General features: G+C 46.3%; 1 protein-coding gene across 1 annotated transcript in view; it reads left to right on the plus strand.

The window, feature by feature from the left end:
- Positions 1-20900, plus strand: part of LOC139379261 (atrial natriuretic peptide-converting enzyme-like) — a 91808-nt gene that overhangs the window by 47940 nt on the left and 22968 nt on the right. Inside the window, exons 6-7 of the mRNA XM_071122059.1 lie at positions 1176-1289; positions 19218-19325. Coding sequence (XP_070978160.1) covers positions 1176-1289; positions 19218-19325 — 222 coding nt within the window. The remainder of the gene's footprint in view (positions 1-1175; positions 1290-19217; positions 19326-20900) is intronic.

The raw sequence follows: 20900 nt of genomic DNA on the forward strand, positions 1-20900 counted from the left end.
CACTATATACACACTATATCACTATATACCCACTATATACACAATATATATCACTATATACCCACTATATATACACTATATACACACTATATACACTATATACCCACTATATACACGCTATATCACTATATACCCACTATATACACGCTATATCACTATATACCCACTATATACACACTATATACACACTATATCACTATATACCCACTATATACACACTAAATCACTATATACCCACTATATACACACTATATCACTATATACACACTGTATACACACTATATCACTATATACACACTGTATACACACTATATCACTATATACACACTATGTCACTATATACCCACTATATACACACTATATCACTATATACCCACTATATACACACTATATACACACTATATCACTATATACCCACTATATACACAATATATATCACTATATACCCACTATATACACACTATATACACACTATATACACTATATACCCACTATATACACGCTATATCACTATATACCCACTATATACACGCTATATCACTATATACCCACTATATACACACTATATACACACTATATCACTATATACCCACTATATACACACTAAATCACTATATACCCACTATATACACACTATATCACTATATACACACTGTATACACACTATTTCACTATATACACATTGTATACACACTATATCACTATATACACACTATGTCACTATATACCCACTATATACACACTATATCACTATATACCCACTATATACACACTATATACCCACTATATACACACTATATACACACTATATACACACTATATCACTATATGCACACTATATACACACACTCTGCACCCTTTATACACACTCATTAGACTATGTATACACACTATATATACACACTATATACAAACTATATATACACTGGATATACACTATATACACACTATATACATACTCAATAGACTACATATACACATTATATACACAATCACTAGACTATATATACACACTATATTAACACTATATACACTCTATACGCACTATACACACTCACTAGACTATCTATACACACTAACTAGACTTTTAATACACACTATATATACACACTATATATACCACTTCCTGTGTGTGTATTTAGTGCTAACTGTCGTTTTGTTGGTCTGTTCTGCAGCTGTTTGTGGAGGACACGACCACTTCCTGTGTGTGACTGGACTATGTATCCCCAGGAAACTTGTTTGTAACGGATATAACGACTGTGATGACTGGAGTGATGAGGCAGAGTGCGGTAAGTATACAAGCACCGATGGACAGACGCACACACCCTGGTCTCTCCTGTAGATAGTAGAACACACCCTGGTCTCTCCTGTAGATAGTAGAACACACCCTGGTCTCTCCTGTAGATAGTAGAACACACCCTGGTCTCTCCTGTAGATAGAACACACCCTGGTCTCTCCTGTAGATAGTAGAACACACCCTGGTCTCTCCTGTAGATAGTAGAACACACCCTGGTCTCTCCTGTAGATAGTAGAACACACCCTGGTCTCTCCTGTAGATAGTAGAACACACCCTGGTCTCTCCTGTAGATAGTATAACACACCCTGGTCTCTCCTGTAGATAGTAGAACGCACCCTGGTCTCTCCTGTAGATAGTAGAACGCACCCTGGTCTCTCCTGTAGACAGTAGAACACACCCTGGTCTCTCCTGTAGATAGTAGAACACACCCTGGTCTCTCCTGTAGATAGTAGAACACACCCTGGTCTCTCCTGTAGATAGTAGAACACACCCTGGTCTCTCCTGTAGATAGTAGAACGCACCCTGGTCTCTCCTGTAGATAGTAGAACGCACCCTGGTCTCACATGTAGATAGTAGAACACACCCTGGTCTCTCCTGTAGATAGTAGAACACACCCTGGTCTCTCCTGTAGATAGTAGAACACACCCTGTTCTCTCCTGTAGATAGTAGAACACACCCTGGTCTCTCCTGTAGATAGTAGATCACACCCTGGTCTCTCCTGTAGATAGCAGAACACACCCTGGTCTCTCCTGTTGTTGGTAGACAGTGGAACACACCCTGGTCTCTCCTGTTGTTGGTAGATAGTAGAACACACCCTGGTCTCTCCTGTTGTTGGTAGATAGTAGAACACACCCTGGTCTCTCCTGTTGTTGGTAGATAGTAGAACACACCCTGGTCACTCCTGTTGTTGGTAGATAGTAGAACACACCCTGGTCTCTCCTGTTGTTGGTAGATAGTAGAACACACCCTGGTCACTCCTGTAGATAGTAGAACACACCCTGATCTCTCCTGTAGATAGTAGAACACACCCTGGTCTCTCCTGTAGATAATAGAACACACCCTGGTCTCTCCTGTAGATAGTAGAACACACCCTGGTCTCTCCTATTGTTGGTAGATAGTAGAACACACCCTGTTCTCTCCTGTAGATAGTAGAACACACCCTGGTCTCTCCTGTAAGATAGTAGAACACACCCTGGTCTCTCCTGTTGTTGGTAGATAGTATAACACACCCTGGTCTCTCCTGTAGATAGTAGAACACACCCTGGTCTCTCCTGTAGATAGTATAACACACCCTGGTCTCTCCTGTTGTTGGTAGATAGTAGAACACACCCTGGTCTCTCCTGTTGTTGGTAGATAGTATAACACACCCTGGTCTCTCCTGTTGTTGGTAGATAGTATAACACACCCTGGTCTCTCCTAATGTTGGTAGATAGTAGAACACACCCTGGTCTCTCCTGTAAGAGAGTATAATACACCCTGGTCTCTCCTGTTGTTGGTAGGTAGTAGAACACACCCTGGTCTCTCCTGTAGATAGTATAACACACCCTGGTCTCTCCTGTTGTTGGTAGATAGTAGAACACACCCTGGTCTCTCCTATTGTTGGTAGATAGTAGAACACACCCTGGTCTCTCCTGTTGTTGGTAGATAGTATAACACACCCTGGTCTCTCCTGTTGTTGGTAGATAGTAGAACACACCCTGGTCTCTCCTGTAGATAGTATAACACACCCTGGTCTCTCCTGTAGATAGTAGATCACACCCTGGTCTCTCCTGTAGATAGTAGAACACACCCTGGTCTCTCCTGTTGTTGGTAGATAGTATAACACACCCTGGTCTCTCCTATTGTTGGTAGATAGTAGAACACACCATGGTCTCTCCTGTTGTTGGTAGATAGTAGAACACACCCTGATCTCTCCTGTTGTTGGTAGATAGTAGAACACACCCTGGTCTCTCCTGTAGATAGTATAACACACCCTGGTCTCTCCTGTAGATAGTAGAACACACCCTGGTCTCTCCTGTTGTTGGTAGATAGTATAACACACCCTGGTCTCTCCTGTAGTTGGTAGATAGTAGAACACACCCTGATCTCTCCTGTTGTTGGTAGATAGTAGAACACACCCTGGTCTCTCCTGTAGATAGTATAACACACCCTGGTCTCTCCTGTAGATAGTAGATCACACCCTGGTCTCTCCTGTTGATAGTAGAACACACCCTGGTCTCTCCTGTTGTTGGTAGATAGTAGAACACACCCTGGTCTCTCCTGTTGTTGGTAGATAGTAGAACACACCCTGTTCTCTCCTGTAGATAGTAGAACACACCCTGGTCTCTCCTGTAGATAGTAGAACACACCCTGGTCTGTCCTGTAGATTGTAGAACACACCCTGGTCTCTCCTGTAGATAGTAGAACACACCCTGTTCTCTCCTGTAGATAGTAGAACACACCCTGGTCTCTCCTGTAGATAGTATAATACACCCTGGTCTCTCCTATTGTTGGTAGATAGTAGAACACACCCTGGTCTCTCCTGTAGATAGTAGAACACACCCTGGTCTCTCCTGTAGATAGTATAATACACCCTGGTCTCTCCTGTAGATAGTAGAACACACCCTGGTCTCTCCTGTAGATAGTAGAACACACCCTGGTCTCTCCTGTAGATAGTAGAACACACCCTGGTCTCTCCTGTAGATAGTAGAACACACCCTGGTCTCTCCTGTAGATAGTAGAACACACCCTGGTCTCTCCTATTGTTGGAAGATAGTAGAACACACCCTGGTCTCTCCTGTAGATAGTAGAACACACCCTGGTCTCTCCTGTCAATAGTAGAACACACCCTGGTCTCTCCTGTAGATAGTAGAACACACCCTGGTCTCTCCTGTAGATAGTAGAACACACCCTGGTCTCTCCTATTGTTGGTAGATAGTAGAACACACCCTGGTCTCTCCTGTTGTTGGTAGATAGTAGAACACACCCTGGTCTCTCCTGTTGTTGGTAGATAGTATAACACACCCTGGTCTCTCCTGTTGTTGGTAGATAGTAGAACACACCCTGGTCTCTCCTGTTGTTGGTAGATAGTAGAACACACCCTGGTCTCTCCTGTAGATAGTAGAACACACCCTGGTCTCTCCTGTAGATAGTAGAACGCACCCTGGTCTCTCCTGTAGATAGTAGAACGCACCCTGGTCTCACATGTAGATAGTAGAACACACCCTGGTCTCTCCTGTAGATAGTAGAACACACCCTGGTCTCTCCTGTAGATAGTAGAACACACCCTGTTCTCTCCTGTAGATAGTAGAACACACCCTGGTCTCTCCTGTAGATAGTAGATCACACCCTGGTCTCTCCTGTAGATAGCAGAACACACCCTGGTCTCTCCTGTTGTTGGTAGACAGTGGAACACACCCTGGTCTCTCCTGTTGTTGGTAGATAGTAGAACACACCCTGGTCTCTCCTGTTGTTGGTAGATAGTAGAACACACCCTGGTCTCTCCTGTTGTTGGTAGATAGTAGAACACACCCTGGTCACTCCTGTTGTTGGTAGATAGTAGAACACACCCTGGTCTCTCCTGTTGTTGGTAGATAGTAGAACACACCCTGGTCACTCCTGTAGATAGTAGAACACACCCTGATCTCTCCTGTAGATAGTAGAACACACCCTGGTCTCTCCTGTAGATAGTAGAACACACCCTGGTCTCTCCTGTAGATAGTAGAACACACCCTGGTCTCTCCTATTGTTGGTAGATAGTAGAACACACCCTGTTCTCTCCTGTAGATAGTAGAACACACCCTGGTCTCTCCTGTAAGATAGTAGAACACACCCTGGTCTCTCCTGTTGTTGGTAGATAGTATAACACACCCTGGTCTCTCCTGTAGATAGTAGAACACACCCTGGTCTCTCCTGTAGATAGTATAACACACCCTGGTCTCTCCTGTTGTTGGTAGATAGTAGAACACACCCTGGTCTCTCCTGTTGTTGGTAGATAGTATAACACACCCTGGTCTCTCCTGTTGTTGGTAGATAGTATAACACACCCTGGTCTCTCCTAATGTTGGTAGATAGTAGAACACACCCTGGTCTCTCCTGTAAGAGAGTATAATACACCCTGGTCTCTCCTGTTGTTGGTAGGTAGTAGAACACACCCTGGTCTCTCCTGTAGATAGTATAACACACCCTGGTCTCTCCTGTTGTTGGTAGATAGTAGAACACACCCTGGTCTCTCCTATTGTTGGTAGATAGTAGAACACACCCTGGTCTCTCCTGTTGTTGGTAGATAGTATAACACACCCTGGTCTCTCCTGTTGTTGGTAGATAGTAGAACACACCCTGGTCTCTCCTGTAGATAGTATAACACACCCTGGTCTCTCCTGTAGATAGTAGATCACACCCTGGTCTCTCCTGTAGATAGTAGAACACACCCTGGTCTCTCCTGTTGTTGGTAGATAGTATAACACACCCTGGTCTCTCCTATTGTTGGTAGATAGTAGAACACACCATGGTCTCTCCTGTTGTTGGTAGATAGTAGAACACACCCTGATCTCTCCTGTTGTTGGTAGATAGTAGAACACACCCTGGTCTCTCCTGTAGATAGTATAACACACCCTGGTCTCTCCTGTAGATAGTAGAACACACCCTGGTCTCTCCTGTTGTTGGTAGATAGTATAACACACCCTGGTCTCTCCTGTAGTTGGTAGATAGTAGAACACACCCTGATCTCTCCTGTTGTTGGTAGATAGTAGAACACACCCTGGTCTCTCCTGTAGATAGTATAACACACCCTGGTCTCTCCTGTAGATAGTAGATCACACCCTGGTCTCTCCTGTTGATAGTAGAACACACCCTGGTCTCTCCTGTTGTTGGTAGATAGTAGAACACACCCTGGTCTCTCCTGTTGTTGGTAGATAGTAGAACACACCCTGTTCTCTCCTGTAGATAGTAGAACACACCCTGGTCTCTCCTGTAGATAGTAGAACACACCCTGGTCTGTCCTGTAGATTGTAGAACACACCCTGGTCTCTCCTGTAGATAGTAGAACACACCCTGTTCTCTCCTGTAGATAGTAGAACACACCCTGGTCTCTCCTGTAGATAGTATAATACACCCTGGTCTCTCCTATTGTTGGTAGATAGTAGAACACACCCTGGTCTCTCCTGTAGATAGTAGAACACACCCTGGTCTCTCCTGTAGATAGTATAATACACCCTGGTCTCTCCTGTAGATAGTAGAACACACCCTGGTCTCTCCTGTAGATAGTAGAACACACCCTGGTCTCTCCTGTAGATAGTAGAACACACCCTGGTCTCTCCTGTAGATAGTAGAACACACCCTGGTCTCTCCTGTAGATAGTAGAACACACCCTGGTCTCTCCTATTGTTGGTAGATAGTAGAACACACCCTGGTCTCTCCTGTAGATAGTAGAACACACCCTGGTCTCTCCTGTCAATAGTAGAACACACCCTGGTCTCTCCTGTAGATAGTAGAACACACCCTGGTCTCTCCTGTAGATAGTAGAACACACCCTGGTCTCTCCTATTGTTGGTAGATAGTAGAACACACCCTGGTCTCTCCTGTTGTTGGTAGATAGTAGAACACACCCTGGTCTCTCCTGTTGTTGGTAGATAGTATAACACACCCTGGTCTCTCCTGTTGTTGGTAGATAGTAGAACACACCCTGGTCTCTCCTGTTGTTGGTAGATAGTAGAACACACCCTGGTCTCTCCTGTTGTTGGTAGATAGTAGAACACACCCTGGTCTCTCCTGTAGATAGTAGATCACACCCTGGTCTCTCCTGTAGATAGTAGAACACACCCTGGTCTCTCCTGTTGTTGGTAGATAGTATAACACACCCTGGTCTCTCCTGTTGTTGGTAGATAGTAGAACACACCCTGGTCTCTCCTGTTGTTGGTTGATAGCAGAACACACCCTGGTCTCTCCTGTTGTTGGTAGATAGTAGAACACACCCTGGTCTCTGCTGTTGTTGGTAGATAGTATAACACACCCTGGTCTCTCCTGTTGTTGGTAGATAGTAGAACACACCCTGGTCTCTCCTGTAGATAGTAGATCACACCCTGGTCTCTCCTGTAGATAGTAGAACACACCCTGGTCTCTCCTGTTGTTGGTAGATAGTATAACACACCCTGGTCTCTCCTGTTGTTGGTAGATAGCAGAACACACCCTGGTCTCTCCTGTTGTTGGTAGATAGTATAACACACCCTGGTCTCTCCTGTTGTTGGTAGATAGTAGAACACACCCTGGTCTCTCCTGTAGATAGTATAACACACCCTGGTCTCTCCTATTGTTGGTAGATAGTAGAACACACCATGGTCTCTCCTGTTGTTGGTAGATAGTAGAACACACCCTGGTCTCTCCTGTTGTTGGTAGATAGTAGAACACACCCTGGTCTCTCCTGTAGATAGTAGATCACACCCTGGTCTCTCCTGTAGATAGTAGAACACACCCTGGTCTCTCCTGTAGATAGTAGATCACACCCTGGTCTCTCCTGTAGATAGTAGATCACACCCTGGTCTCTCCTGTTGTTGGTAGATAGTAGAACACACCCTGTTCTCTCCTGTAGATAGTAGAACACACCCTGGTCTCTCCTGTAGATAGTAGAACACACCCTGGTCTCTCCTGTTGTTGGTAGATAGTAGAACACACCCTGTTCTCTCCTGTAGATAGTAGAACACACCCTGGTCTCTCCTGTAGATAGTAGAACACACCCTGGTCTCTCCTGTTGTTGGTAGATAGTAGAACACACCCTGGTCTCTCCTGTAGATAGTATAATACACCCTGGTCTCTCCTATTGTTGGTAGATAGTAGAACACACCCTGGTCTCTCCTGTAGATAGTAGAACACACCCTGGTCTCTCCTATTGTTGGTAGATAGTAGAACACACCATGGTCTCTCCTGTAGATAGTAGAACACACCCTGGTCTCTCCTGTCAATAGTAGAACACACCCTGGTCTCTCCTGTAGATAGTAGAACTCACCCTGGTCTCTCCTGTAGATAGTAGAACACACCCTGGTCTCTCCTATTGTTGGTAGATAGTAGAACACACCCTGGTCTCTCCTGTTGTTGGTAGATAGTAGAACACACCCTGGTCTCTCCTGTTGTTGGTAGATAGTATAACACACCCTGGTCTCTCCTGTTGTTGGTAGATAGTAGAACACACCCTGGTCTCTCCTGTTGTTGGTAGATAGTAGAACACAACCTGGTCTCTCCTGTTGTTGGTAGATAGTAGAACACACCCTGGTCTCTCCTGTAGATAGTAGATCACACCCTGGTCTCTCCTGTAGATAGTAGAACACACCCTGGTCTCTCCTGTTGTTGGTAGATAGTATAACACACCCTGGTCTCTCCTGTTGTTGGTAGATAGTATAACACACCCTGGTCTCTCCTGTTGTTGGTAGATAGTAGAACACACCCTGGTCTCTCCTGTTGTTGGTAGATAGCAGAACACACCCTGGTCTCTCCTGTAGATAGTAGAACACACCCTGGTCTCTCCTGTTGTTGGTAGATAGCAGAACACACCCTGGTCTCTCCTGTTGTTGGTAGATAGCAGAACACACCCTGGTCTCTCCAGTAGATAGTAGAACACACCCTGGTCTCTCCTGTTGTTGGTAGATAGTAGAACACACCCTGGTCTCTCCTATTGTTGGTAGATAGTAGAACACACCCTGGTCTCTCCTGTTGTTGGTAGATAGCAGAACACACCCTGGTCTCTCCTGTTGTTGGTAGATAGCAGAACACACCCTGGTCTCTCCTGTAGATAGTAGAACACACCCTGGTCTCTCCTGTTGTTGGTAGATAGTAGAACATACCCTGGTCTCTCCTATTGTTGGTAGATAGTAGATCACACCCTGGTCTCTCCTGTAGATAGTAGAACACACCCTGGTCTCTCCTGTTGTTGGTAGATAGTAGAACACACCCTGGTCTCTCCCATTGTTGGTAGATAGTAGAACACACCCTGGTCTCTCCTGTAGATAGTAGAACACACCCTGGTCTCTCCTGTTGTTGGTAGATAGTATAACACACCCTGGTCTCTCCTGTTGTTGGTAGATAGCCGAACACACCCTGGTCTCTCCTGTTGTTGGTAGATAGTAGAACACACCCTGGTCTCTCCTGTTGTTGGTAGATAGTAGAACACACCCTGGTCTCTCCTATTGTTGGTAGATAGTAGAACACACCCTGGTCTCTCCTGTAGATAGTAGAACACACCCTGGTCTCTCCTGTTGTTGGTAGATAGTAGAACATACCCTGGTCTCTCCTATTGTTGGTAGATAGTAGATCACACCCTGGTCTCTCCTGTAGATAGTAGAACACACCCTGGTCTCTCCTGTTGTTGGTAGATAGTAGAACACACCCTGGTCTCTCCTGTTGTTGGTAGATAGTATAACACACCCTGGTCTCTCCTGTTGTTGGTAGGTAGTAGAACACACCCTGGTCTCTCCTGTTGTTGGTAGATAGCAGAACACACCCTGGTCTCTCCTATTGTTGGTAGATAGTAGAACACACCCTGGTCTCTCCTGTTGTTGGTAGATAGTATAACACACCCTGGTCTCTCCTGTTGTTGGTAGATAGCAGAACACACCCTGGTCTCTCCTGTTGTTGGTAGATAGTAGAACACACCCTGGTCTCTCCTGTAGATAGTAGAACACACCCTGGTCTCTCCTGTTGTTGGTAGATAGTATAACACACCCTGGTCTCTCCTGTTGTTGGTAGATAGCAGAACACACCCTGGTCTCTCCTGTTGTTGGTAGATAGTAGAACACACCCTGGTCTCTCCTGTTGTTGGTAGATAGTAGAACACACCCTGGTCTCTCCTGTTGTTGGTAGATAGCAGAACACACCCTGGTCTCTCCTGTTGTTGGTAGATAGTAGAACACACCCTGGTCTCTCCTGTTGTTGGTAGATAGCAGAACACACCCTGGTCTCTCCTATTGTTGGTAGATAGTAGAACACACCCTGGTCTCTCCTATTGTTGGTAGATAGTAGAACACACCCTGGTCTCTCCTGTTGTTGGTAGATAGTAGAACACACCCTGGTCTCTCCTATTGTTGGTAGATAGTAGAACACACCCTGGTCTCTCCTATTGTTGGTAGATAGTAGAACACACCCTGGTCTCTCCTGTTGTTGGTAGATAGTAGAACACACCCTGGTCTCTCCTATTGTTGGTAGATAGTAGAACACACCCTGGTCTCTCCTATTGTTGGTAGATAGTAGAACACACCCTGGTCTCTCCTGTTGTTGGTAGATAGTAGAACACACCCTGGTCTCTCCTATTGTTGGTAGATAGTAGAACACACCCTGGTCTCTCCTATTGTTGGTAGATAGTAGAACACACCCTGGTCTCTCCTGTTGTTGGTAGATAGTAGAACACACCCTGGTCTCTCCTATTGTTGGTAGATAGTAGAACACACCCTGGTCTCTCCTGTTGTTGGTAGATAGTAGAACACACCCTGGTCTCTCCTGTTGTTGGTAGATAGTAGAACACACCCTGGTCTCTCCTGTTGTTGGTAGATAGTAGAACACACCCTGGTCTCTCCTGTTGTTGGTAGATAGTAGAACACACCCTGGTCTCTCCTGTTGTTGGTAGATAGTAGAACACACCCTGGTCTCTCCTATTGTTGGTAGATAGTAGAACACACCCTGGTCTCTCCTGTTGTTGGTAGATAGTAGAACACACCCTGGTCTCTCCTGTTGTTGGTAGATAGTAGAACACACCCTGGTCTCTCCTGTTGTTGGTAGATAGTAGAACACACCCTGGTCTCTCCTGTTGTTGGTAGATAGTAGAACACACCCTGGTCTCTCCTGTTGTTGGTAGATAGTAGAACACACCCTGGTCTCTCCTGTTGTTGGTAGATAGTAGAACACACCCTGGTCTCTCCTGTTGTTGGTAGATAGTAGAACACACCCTGGTCTCTCCTGTTGTTGGTAGATAGTAGAACACACCCTGGTCTCTCCTGTTGTTGGTAGATAGTATAACACACCCTGGTCTCTCCTGTTGTTGGTAGAACACACCCTGGTCTCTCCTGTTGTTGGTAGGTAGATAGATAGATGTTTTATTTTTTTATTTCACCTTTATTTAACCAGGTAGGCTAGTTGAGAACAAGTTCTCATTTGCAACTGTGACCTGGCCAAGATAAAGCATAGCAGTGTGAACAGACAACACAGAGTTACACATGGAGTAAACAATTAACAAGTCAATAACACAGTAGAAAAAAATTATATATACCATTGTGTGCAAAAGGCATGAGGAGGTAGGTGAATAATTACAATTTTGCAGATTAACACTGGAGTGATAAATGATCAGATGGTCATGTACAGGTAGAGATATTGGTGTGCAAACGAGCAGAAAAGTAAATTAATATAAACAGTATGGGGATGAGGTAGGTAAAGATGGGTGGGCTATTTACCGATAGACTATGTACAGCTGCAGCGATCGGTTAGCTGCTCAGATAGCAGATGTTTGAAGTTGGTGAGGGAGATAAAAGTCTCCAACTTCAGCGATTTTTGCAATTTGTTCCTGTCACAGGCAGCAGAGAACTGGAACGAAAGGCGGCCAAAGGAGGTGTTGGCTTTAGGGATGATCAGTGAGAAACACCTGCTGGAGCGCGTGCTACGGGTGGGTGTTGCCATCGTGACCAGTGAACTGAGATAAGGCGGAGCTTTACCTAGCATGGACTTGTAGATGACCTGGAGCCAGTGGGTCTGGCGATGAATATGTAGCGAGGGCCAGCCGACTAGAGTATACAGGTCGCAGTGGTGGGTGGTATAAGGTGCTTTAGTAACAAAACGGATGGCACTGTGATAGACTGCATCCAGTTTGCTGAGTAGAGTGTTGGAAGCTATTTTGTAGATGACATCGCCGAAGTCGAGGATCGGTAGGATAGTCAGTTTTACTAGGGTATGTTTGGCGGCGTGAGTGAAGGAGGCTTTGTTGCGGAATAGAACGCCGATTCTAGATTTGATTTTAGTTTGGAGATGTTTGATATGAGTCTGGAAGGAGAGTTTACAGTCTAGCCAGACACCTAGGTACTTATAGATGTCCACATATTCTAGGTCGGAACCATCCAGGGTGGTGATGCTAGTCGGGCGTGCGGGTGCAGGCAGCGAACGGTTGAAAAGCATGCATTTGGTTTTACTAGCGTTTAGATAGAAAGATAGAAAGATAGATAGTTAGTAGGTGTCCTGTTGTCGTGGCTACTGCTCTGAGGTTGTTGATTGGTCCACATTCAGGGAGAGTGTTTTCTTGTTTTCAGGGCCTTAAATGTCAAATGCCGGTCCACGTTCCGACACTGTCTCTGTTACCCTGCCAGCCGCACACATGCTGCATACAAACACACACACACAATCAGATCACGCACACACACACGGCATACAAACACACACACACACACACACACACACACACATTACTTGCCACAAACACACATTACTCGCACACACACACACACACACACACACAGTAAATACCACCCTTGATGAATGTGTGAGAAGTCAAACATGAGGGTCTGAAACACAAACACAGAATACACACACCCTGCTGTCTCTCTCTATGTCTCTGTTTCTCTCTATGTCTCTGTTTCTCTCTCTGTCTCTGTTTCTCTCTCTCTGTTTCTCTCTCTCTGTTTCTCTCTCTCTGTTTCTCTCTCTCTGTTTCTCTCTCTGTTTCTCTCTCTCTGTTTCTCTCTCTGTTTCTCTCTCTCTGTTTCTCTCTCTCTGTTTCTCTCTCTGTTTCTCTCTCTCTGTTTCTCTCTCTGTTTCTCTCTCTCTGTTTCTCTCTCTCTGTTTCTCTCTCTGTTTCTCTCTCTCTGTTTCTCTCTCTCTGTTTCTCTCTCTCTGTTTCTCTCTCTGTTTCTCTCTCTCTGTTTCTCTCTCTCTGTTTCTCTCTCTGTTTCTCTCTCTCTGTTTCTCTCTCTCTGTTTCTCTCTCTGTTTCTCTCTCTCTGTTTCTCTCTCTGTTTCTCTCTCTCTGTTTCTCTCTCTCTGTTTCTCTCTCTCTGTTTCTCTCTCTGTTTCTCTCTCTGTTTCTCTCTCTCTCTCTGTTTCTCTCTCTCTCTCTGTTTCTCTCTCTCTCTGTTTCTCTCTCTCTCTCTCACTCTGTGTCTCTCTCTCTCGTGCTCTCTCTCTGTTTCTCTCTCTGTTTCTCTTTCTCTCGTGCTCTCTCTCTCTGTGTCTCTCTCTGTGTCTCTCTGTGTCTCTCTCTGTGTCTCTCTCTCTCTCTCTCTCTCTCTCTCTCTCTCTCTCTCTCTCTCTCTCTCTCTCTCTCTCTCTCTCTCTCTCTCTCTCTCTCTTTTGTCACAGTGTAATAGGAAATGCAGCTCTGTCTCTACCTCTCCCCTGGAGCAGAGTGAGCACAGACTGTCCTCTCTGGGCAGCCAGGTTTGTCTGTGACGACCGGTCTCTATAGCCAGACTGTCCTCTCTGGACAGCCAGGTTTTTCTGTGATGACCGGTCTCTATAGCCAGACTGTCCTCTCTGAGTCTGAACCTAGGCAATGTTTTCCTCAGTTTTCTATCAGTCACAAATTTTTATTTTTGTTTTGTGATGATTTGGTTGGGTCAGATGTTCTGAGTACTGTCCTGAGGCTCTATAGGGTTGGTTTGGGTTTGTGAACTGAGCCTCAGAACCAGCTAGCTGAGTGCTGTCCTGAGGCTCTATGGGGTTGGTTTGGGTTGGTGAACTGAGCCTCAGAACCAGCTAGCTGAGGGGACTCTTCTCTTGTTTCATCTCTTGACTTTGTAGAGCTGTGTGATGGAATGTTTTGGAGTCACTTGTTTTTATGTGGTTGTAAAAGATGGTTGTATATCTCTCTCTCTCTCTCTCTCTGTCTCTCTCTCTGTCTCTCTCTCTGTCTCTCTCTCTCTCTGTCTGTCTGTCTGTCTGTCTGTCTGTCTGTCTGTCTGTCTGTCTGTCTGTCTGTCTGTCTGTCTGTCTGTCTGTGTGTGTGTGTGTCTCTCTCTCTCTATCTCTGTGTTTGTGTGTGTCTCTCTCTCTCTGTGTTTGTGTGTGTGTCTCTCTCTCTCTGTGTTTGTGTGTGTGTCTCTGTGTGTGTGTGTCTCTCTCTCTCTCCGTCCTTCCCTCCGAACGACCGACCGACCGTCAGTTTAGCCAGTTTAGCATCCCCTCCACACTGTTGTTTCAGGTCAGTGGGAGGAGAAGTTGATCCTAGATCTGTACCTAGTGGGAACTTTACTCCAGGGACCCTGCTCCACACTACAACTAATCTCAGCCTCTCTGTTCTCTTACTAATGGCTGTGTAGAATGAATGGAATGTCGTCATGGAAACCATGGGTTATACACAACATTTTTGCAAATGAATAAAAAAAATAATAACTGAAATATCACATTTACATCAGTATTCAGACCCTTTACTCAGTACTTTGTTGAAGCACCTTTGTCAGCGATTACAGCCTCAAGTCTTCTTGGGTATGACGCTACAAGCTTGGCACACCTGCATTTGGGGAGTTTCTCCCATTCTTCTCTGCAGATCCTCTCAAGCTCTGTCAGGTTGGATGGGGAGCGTTGCTGCACAGCTATTTTCAGGTCTCACCAGAGATTTCCGATCGGTTTCAAGTCCGGTGTCACGCCCTGACCTGAGTATTCTTTGTTTTCTTTATTGTTTTGGTTAGGTCAGGGTGTGACATGGGTGATGTATGGGTTTTTGTACTGTCTAGGGGTTTTGTAGGTTTTTGGGGTTGTTGACCATCTAGGTGTTTATATATGTCTATGGTTGCCTAGATTGGTTCTCAATTAGAGGCAGGTGTGTATCGTTGTCTCTGATTGGGAACCATATTTAGGCAGCCATCTTCGTTGGGTATTTGGTGGGTTATTATCTATGTCTATGTGATGTTGCCTGTGTCTGCACTAGTGTTATATAGCTTCACAGTCGGTTTTGTTGTTTTTGTAGTTTGGTTAAGTGTTTCGTCTTTAATAAATTAAGTATGTATTCGAATCACGCTGCGCCTTGGTCTCCTCCGTATAACGAACGTGACATCCGGGCTCAAGGACATTCAGAGACTTCTACCGAAGCCACTCCTGCGTTGTCTTGGCTGTGTGCTTGTGGTTGTTGTCCTGTTGGAAGGTGAATCTTCACCCCAGTCTGAGGTTTTCATCAAGGATCTCTCTGTACTTTGCTCCGTTCATCTAAATAAATTGGAAAAATTTGTATTTTTTTGTTTCTACTTGATCAGAACAAGCTGTGACTGGACTGTAGATTATTACTTACTAGAACTGTTGTTGTACGGAGGTTTAATTCTAAGAGAAACAACACTGATCTGGACACCAGGTATTATTCCAGAACAGGAAAATATGACCACCTTCTCTTGCTCATTTTCCTTCCATAACACGTCCTGATTTACCAAGAGATTATTATTATTATTAGATATTCTCACATAACACGTTTGAAAATCCCAAACTCTAAAAACAATTGGAACGGTAGACACAAATGATTTGTTACAATAAAGATTGTAAACAAGATGTTTTCATTTATAGTATCATTTATAGTAGTGATGGAAAGCTGGAGGCATTTTTTTCACAAGTGTACTGTAGCAGGTGTAGTACTGTAGTACTGTAGCAGGTGTAGTACTGTAGCAGGTGTAGTATTGTAGCAGGTGTAGTACTGTAGTACTGTAGCTGGTGTAGTACTGTAGTACTGTAGCAGGTGTAGTACTGTAGAAGGTGTAGTACTGTAGCAGGTGTAGTACTGTAGTACTGTAGCAGGTGTAGGACTGTAGTACTGTAGCAGGTGTAGTACTGTATCAGGTGTAGTACTGTAGTACTGTAGCAGATGTAGTACTGTAGCAGGTGTAGTACTGTAGCATGTGTAGTACTGTAGTACTGTAGCAGGTGTAGTACTGTAGCAGGTGTAGTACTGTAGCATGTGTAGTACTGTAGTACTGTAGCAGGTGTAGTACTGTAGCAGGTGTAGTACTGTAGTACTGTAGCAGGTGTAGGACTGTAGTACTGTAGCAGGTGTAGTACTGTAGTACTGTAGCAGGTGTAGTGCTGTAGCAGGTGTAGTACTGTAGTACTGTAGCAGGTGTAGTACTGTAGCAGGTGTAGTACTGTAGTCCTGTAGCAGGTGTAGTACTTTAGAAGGTGTAGTACTGTAGCAGGTGTAGTACTGTAGTACTGTAGCAGGTGTAGTACTGTAGCAGGTGTAGTACTGTAGTACTGTAGCAGGTGTAGTACTGTATCAGGTGTAGTACTGTAGTACTGTAGCAGATGTAGTACTGTAGCAGGTGTAGTACTGTAGCATGTGTAGTACTGTAGTACTGTAGCAGGTGTAGTACTGTAGCAGGTGTAGTACTGTAGCATGTGTAGTACTGTAGTACTGTAGCAGGTGTAGTACTGTAGCAGGTGTAGTACTGTAGTACTGTAGCAGGTGTAGGACTGTAGTACTGTAGCAGGTGTAGTACTGTAGTACTGTAGCAGGTGTAGTACTGTAGCAGGTGTAGTACTGTAGTACTGTAGCAGGTGTAGTACTGTAGCAGGTGTAGTACTGTAGTACTGTAGCAGGTGTAGTACTGTAGTCCTGTAGCAGGTGTAGTACTTTAGAAGGTGTAGTACTGTAGCAGGTGTAGTACTGTAGTACTGTAGCAGGTGTAGTACTGTAGCAGGTGTAGTACTGTAGCAGGTCTAGTACTGTAGAATGTGTAGTATTGTAGCAGGTGTGGTACTGTAGCAGGTGTAGTACTGTAGCAGGTGTAGCAGGTGTAGTACTGTAGTACTGTAGCAGGTGTAGTACTGTAGCAGGTTTAGTACTGTAGTACTGTAGCAGGTGTAGTACTGTCGTACTGTAGCAGGTGTGGTACTGTAGCAGGTGTAGTATTGTAGCAGGTGTAGCAGGTGTAGTACTGTAGCAGGTGTAGTACTGTAGTACTGTAGCAGGTGTAGTACTGTAGCAGGTGTAGTACTGTAGTACTGTAGCAGGTGTAGTACTGTAGCAGGTGTGGTACTGTAGTTATATAGTACTGTAGCAGGTGTAGTACTGTAGTACTGTATAAGGTGTGGTACTGTAGCAGGTGTAGTACTGTAGCAGGTGTGGTACTGTAGTACTATAGTACTGTAGCAGGTGTAGTACTGTAGCAAGTGTAGTACTGTAGAAGGTGTAGTACTGTAGCAGGTGTGGTACTGTAGTACTCTAGCAGATGTAGTACTGTAGTACTGTAGAAGGTGTAGTACTGTAGTACTGTAGCAGGTGTAGTATTGTAGTACTGTAGCATGTGTGGTACTGTAGCAGGTGTGGTACTGTAGTACTATAGTACTGTAGCAGGTGTGGTACTGTAGTACTGTAGCAGGTGTAGTACTGTAGCAGGTGTAGTACTGTAGAAGGTGTAGTACTGTAGCAGGTGTAGTACTGTAGAAGGTGTAGATAGTACTGTAGCAGGTGTAGTACTGTAGCTGGTGTAGTACTGTAGAAGGTGTAGGTAGTACTGTAGCAGGTGTAGTACTGTAGCAGGTGTAGTACTGTAGAAGGTGTATGGGTACCAGCCCATTAGGACCTGATGGAGGGACAATAGAGCCCTGAGTACCAGGCCATTAGAACCTGATGGAGGGACAAGAGAGCCCTGAGTACCAGGCCATTAGGACCTGATGGAGGGACAATAGAGCCCCTGAGTACCAGGCCATTAGAACCTGATGGAGGGACAATAGAGCCCCTGAGTACCAGGCCATTAGAACCTGATGGAGGGACAATAGAGCCCCTGAGTACCAGGCCATTAGGACCTGATGGGGGACAATAGAGCACTGAGTACCAGGCCATTAGGACCTGATGGAGGGACAATAGAGCCCCTGAGTACCAGGCCATTAGGACCTGATGGAGGGACAATAGAGCCCCTGAGTACCAGGCCATTAGGACCTGATGGAGGGACAATAGAGCCCTGAGTACCAGGCCATTAGGACCTGATGGAGGGACAATAGAGCCCCTGAGTACCAGGCCATTAGGACCTGATGGAGGGACAATAGAGCCCTGAGTACCAGGCCATTAGGACCTGATGGAGGGACAATAGAGCCCCTGAGTACCAGGCCATTAGGACCTGATGGAGGGACAATAGAGCCCCTGAGTACCAGGCCATTAGGACCTGATGGAGGGACAATAGAGCCCCTGAGTACCAGGCCATTAGGACCTGAAGGTCTTTAGCGAGTTGGGTAGTACTAACATGTCCAGAGTACGTAAGAGGAGACTCCCATGATTCAACGGTCACATGGGATTTTACTGCAGTCATTCTCACCGCAACCTCTCTAGCCCATCTTCCGTTTTAAAGCCACCAGCCACCACTGACAATAACCTATACGTTATATATATCCACTTCATATGTTACTTGTAAATGTTTGGTGTGCACGTTCATGCTCCTTTGTGTGTTCTGTGTGTGTGTGTGTGTGTGTGTCTGATGTGTACATGTTTGGTGTGTGTGTGTGTGTGTTTTTCTGTGTGTGTGTGGCAACTGGTCGTCAAAGCCACCTAATGAGGGTGTAGGGAGGGATCCTTGGAATGTTGTGGATGACTGGAGAGGGTGTAGGGAGGGATCCTTGGAATGTTGTGGACGACTGGAGAGGACAGGAAGGGAGGAGAGAGAATGTTCTCATGTTTGTAGAGGCTTTATTGTCCTTAAAGTTGGAATCCGTAGCGATGAAACTTCCACATCCGTTTGAGATATTACAACAGCGAAGACGTTACTTCAAACAACACTCCCTCCCCCCCGGGCATCATTCAACAATCCCCCCCCCCCCCCCTCCAGGGCATCATTCAACAACACTCCCTCCCCCCCGGGCATCATTCAACAACAGTCCCTCCCCCCATATAATTTCTGGATGCTTCACAGGAAAAGGGAGAGAAACAGCTGAATCAATCACTGGTCAATCCAACATAACGTGGTCTCCTTCCCCACGTGGTCTCCCCCCCCCCCCCCCCAACCTCCTCCCAGTGTGTGGAGAAGAGGAGTTTAGGTGTGGGACGGGACGCTGTGTGTCCCCTTCTATGGTGTGTGATGGATACGATGACTGTGGAGATCTCAGCGACGAACACAGCTGTGGTGAGAACACAGACACACAGAATATACACACACACACACAGAATATACACAGACACACAGAATACACACACACACAGAATACACACACACACAGAATACACACACACACACAGAATACACACACACAGAATACACACATACACACACAGAATACACACACACACACAGAATTCACACATACACACACAGAATACACACACACACACAGAATTCACACATACACACACACAATACACACACACACACAGTATACACACATACACAGAATACACACTAAGGGACAAACACACATGAATGCACATAACATAACTCACACACTATATAAACCAGTAGAGTAGAGGGGCGGAGGGCAAGAGGGGGGAAGGGCCGGTGGGGCGGGGCGGAGGGCCGAAGGGCCGGCGGGCCGGAGGGGGGAAGGGCCGGCGGGCCGGAGGGGGGAAGGGCCGGCGGGCCGGAGGGGGGAAGGGCCGGCGGGGCGGAGGGCCGGAGGGGGGAAGGGCCGGCGGGGCGGAGGGCCGGAGGGGGGAAGGCCAGAGGGGGGAAGGGCCGGCGGGGCGGAGGGCCGGCGGGGCGGAGGGCCGGCGGGGCGGAGGGCCGGAGGGGGGAAGGCCGGAGGGGGGAAGGGCCGGAGGGGGGAAGGGCCGGCGGGGCGGAGGGCCGGAGGGGGCAAGGGCCGGCGGGCCAGAGGGGGGAAGGGCCGGCGGGGCGGAGGGCCGGCAGGGGGAGGGCCGGAGGGGGGAAGGGCCGGCGGGGTGGAGGGCCAGAGGGGGGAAGGGCCGGCGGGGCGGAGGATCGGCAGGTGGCATGTCGTTAGTAAAAACAAATGAAAGCAAGGGGCCTAAACAGCTGCCCTGGGGAATTCCTGATTTTACCTGGATTATATTTGAGAGGATTCCATTAAAGAACACCCTCTGTGTTCATCCACATTATAGCAGGGGGTGTAAAGTCATAAAACATACGTTTTCCAGCAGCAGACTACGATCAATAATGTCAAAAGCCACACTGAAGTCTAACAAGACAGCTCCCACAATAATTTTATCATCAATTTCTCTCAACCAAGTCCCGCAGAGTCCTGTAGACTCTGTATAGCCCAGTAGAGTCCTGTAGACTCTGTATAGCCCTGTAGAGTCCTGTTTTTACAGGATTCTACTGGGCTCTACTAGTCTATTGGGCTCTACTAGTCTCTACTGGGCTCTACTAGTCTTTACCGGACTCTAGAGACTAGTCTACACTAGTCATGTAGAGACTAGTAGAGCCCAGTAGAGTGCTGCAGAGACTAGTAGAGTCATGTAAAGACTAGTAGAGTCCTGTTAAGACTAGTAGAGTCCTGTAAAGTCCTGTAAAGACTATTAGAGTCCTGTGAAGACTATTAGAGTCCGGTGGAGCCCGGGAGCACCCCGTGGAGCCCAGTAGCGCCATGTGGAGCCCGGTAGAGTCCAGTAGAGCCCGGTAGAGTCCTGTATATCCATATGGAGTCCTGTAGAGACTAGTAGAGCCAGGTACAGTCCAGCAGAGTCCTGTAGAGTCCGGTGCAGTCCCGTAGAGCCCAGTAGAGTCTTGTAGAGCCAGGTACAG

The sequence above is a fragment of the Oncorhynchus clarkii genome, chromosome 21, assembly GCF_045791955.1.
Source record: "Oncorhynchus clarkii lewisi isolate Uvic-CL-2024 chromosome 21, UVic_Ocla_1.0, whole genome shotgun sequence".
Taxonomy (NCBI): Eukaryota; Metazoa; Chordata; class Actinopteri; order Salmoniformes; family Salmonidae; genus Oncorhynchus; species Oncorhynchus clarkii.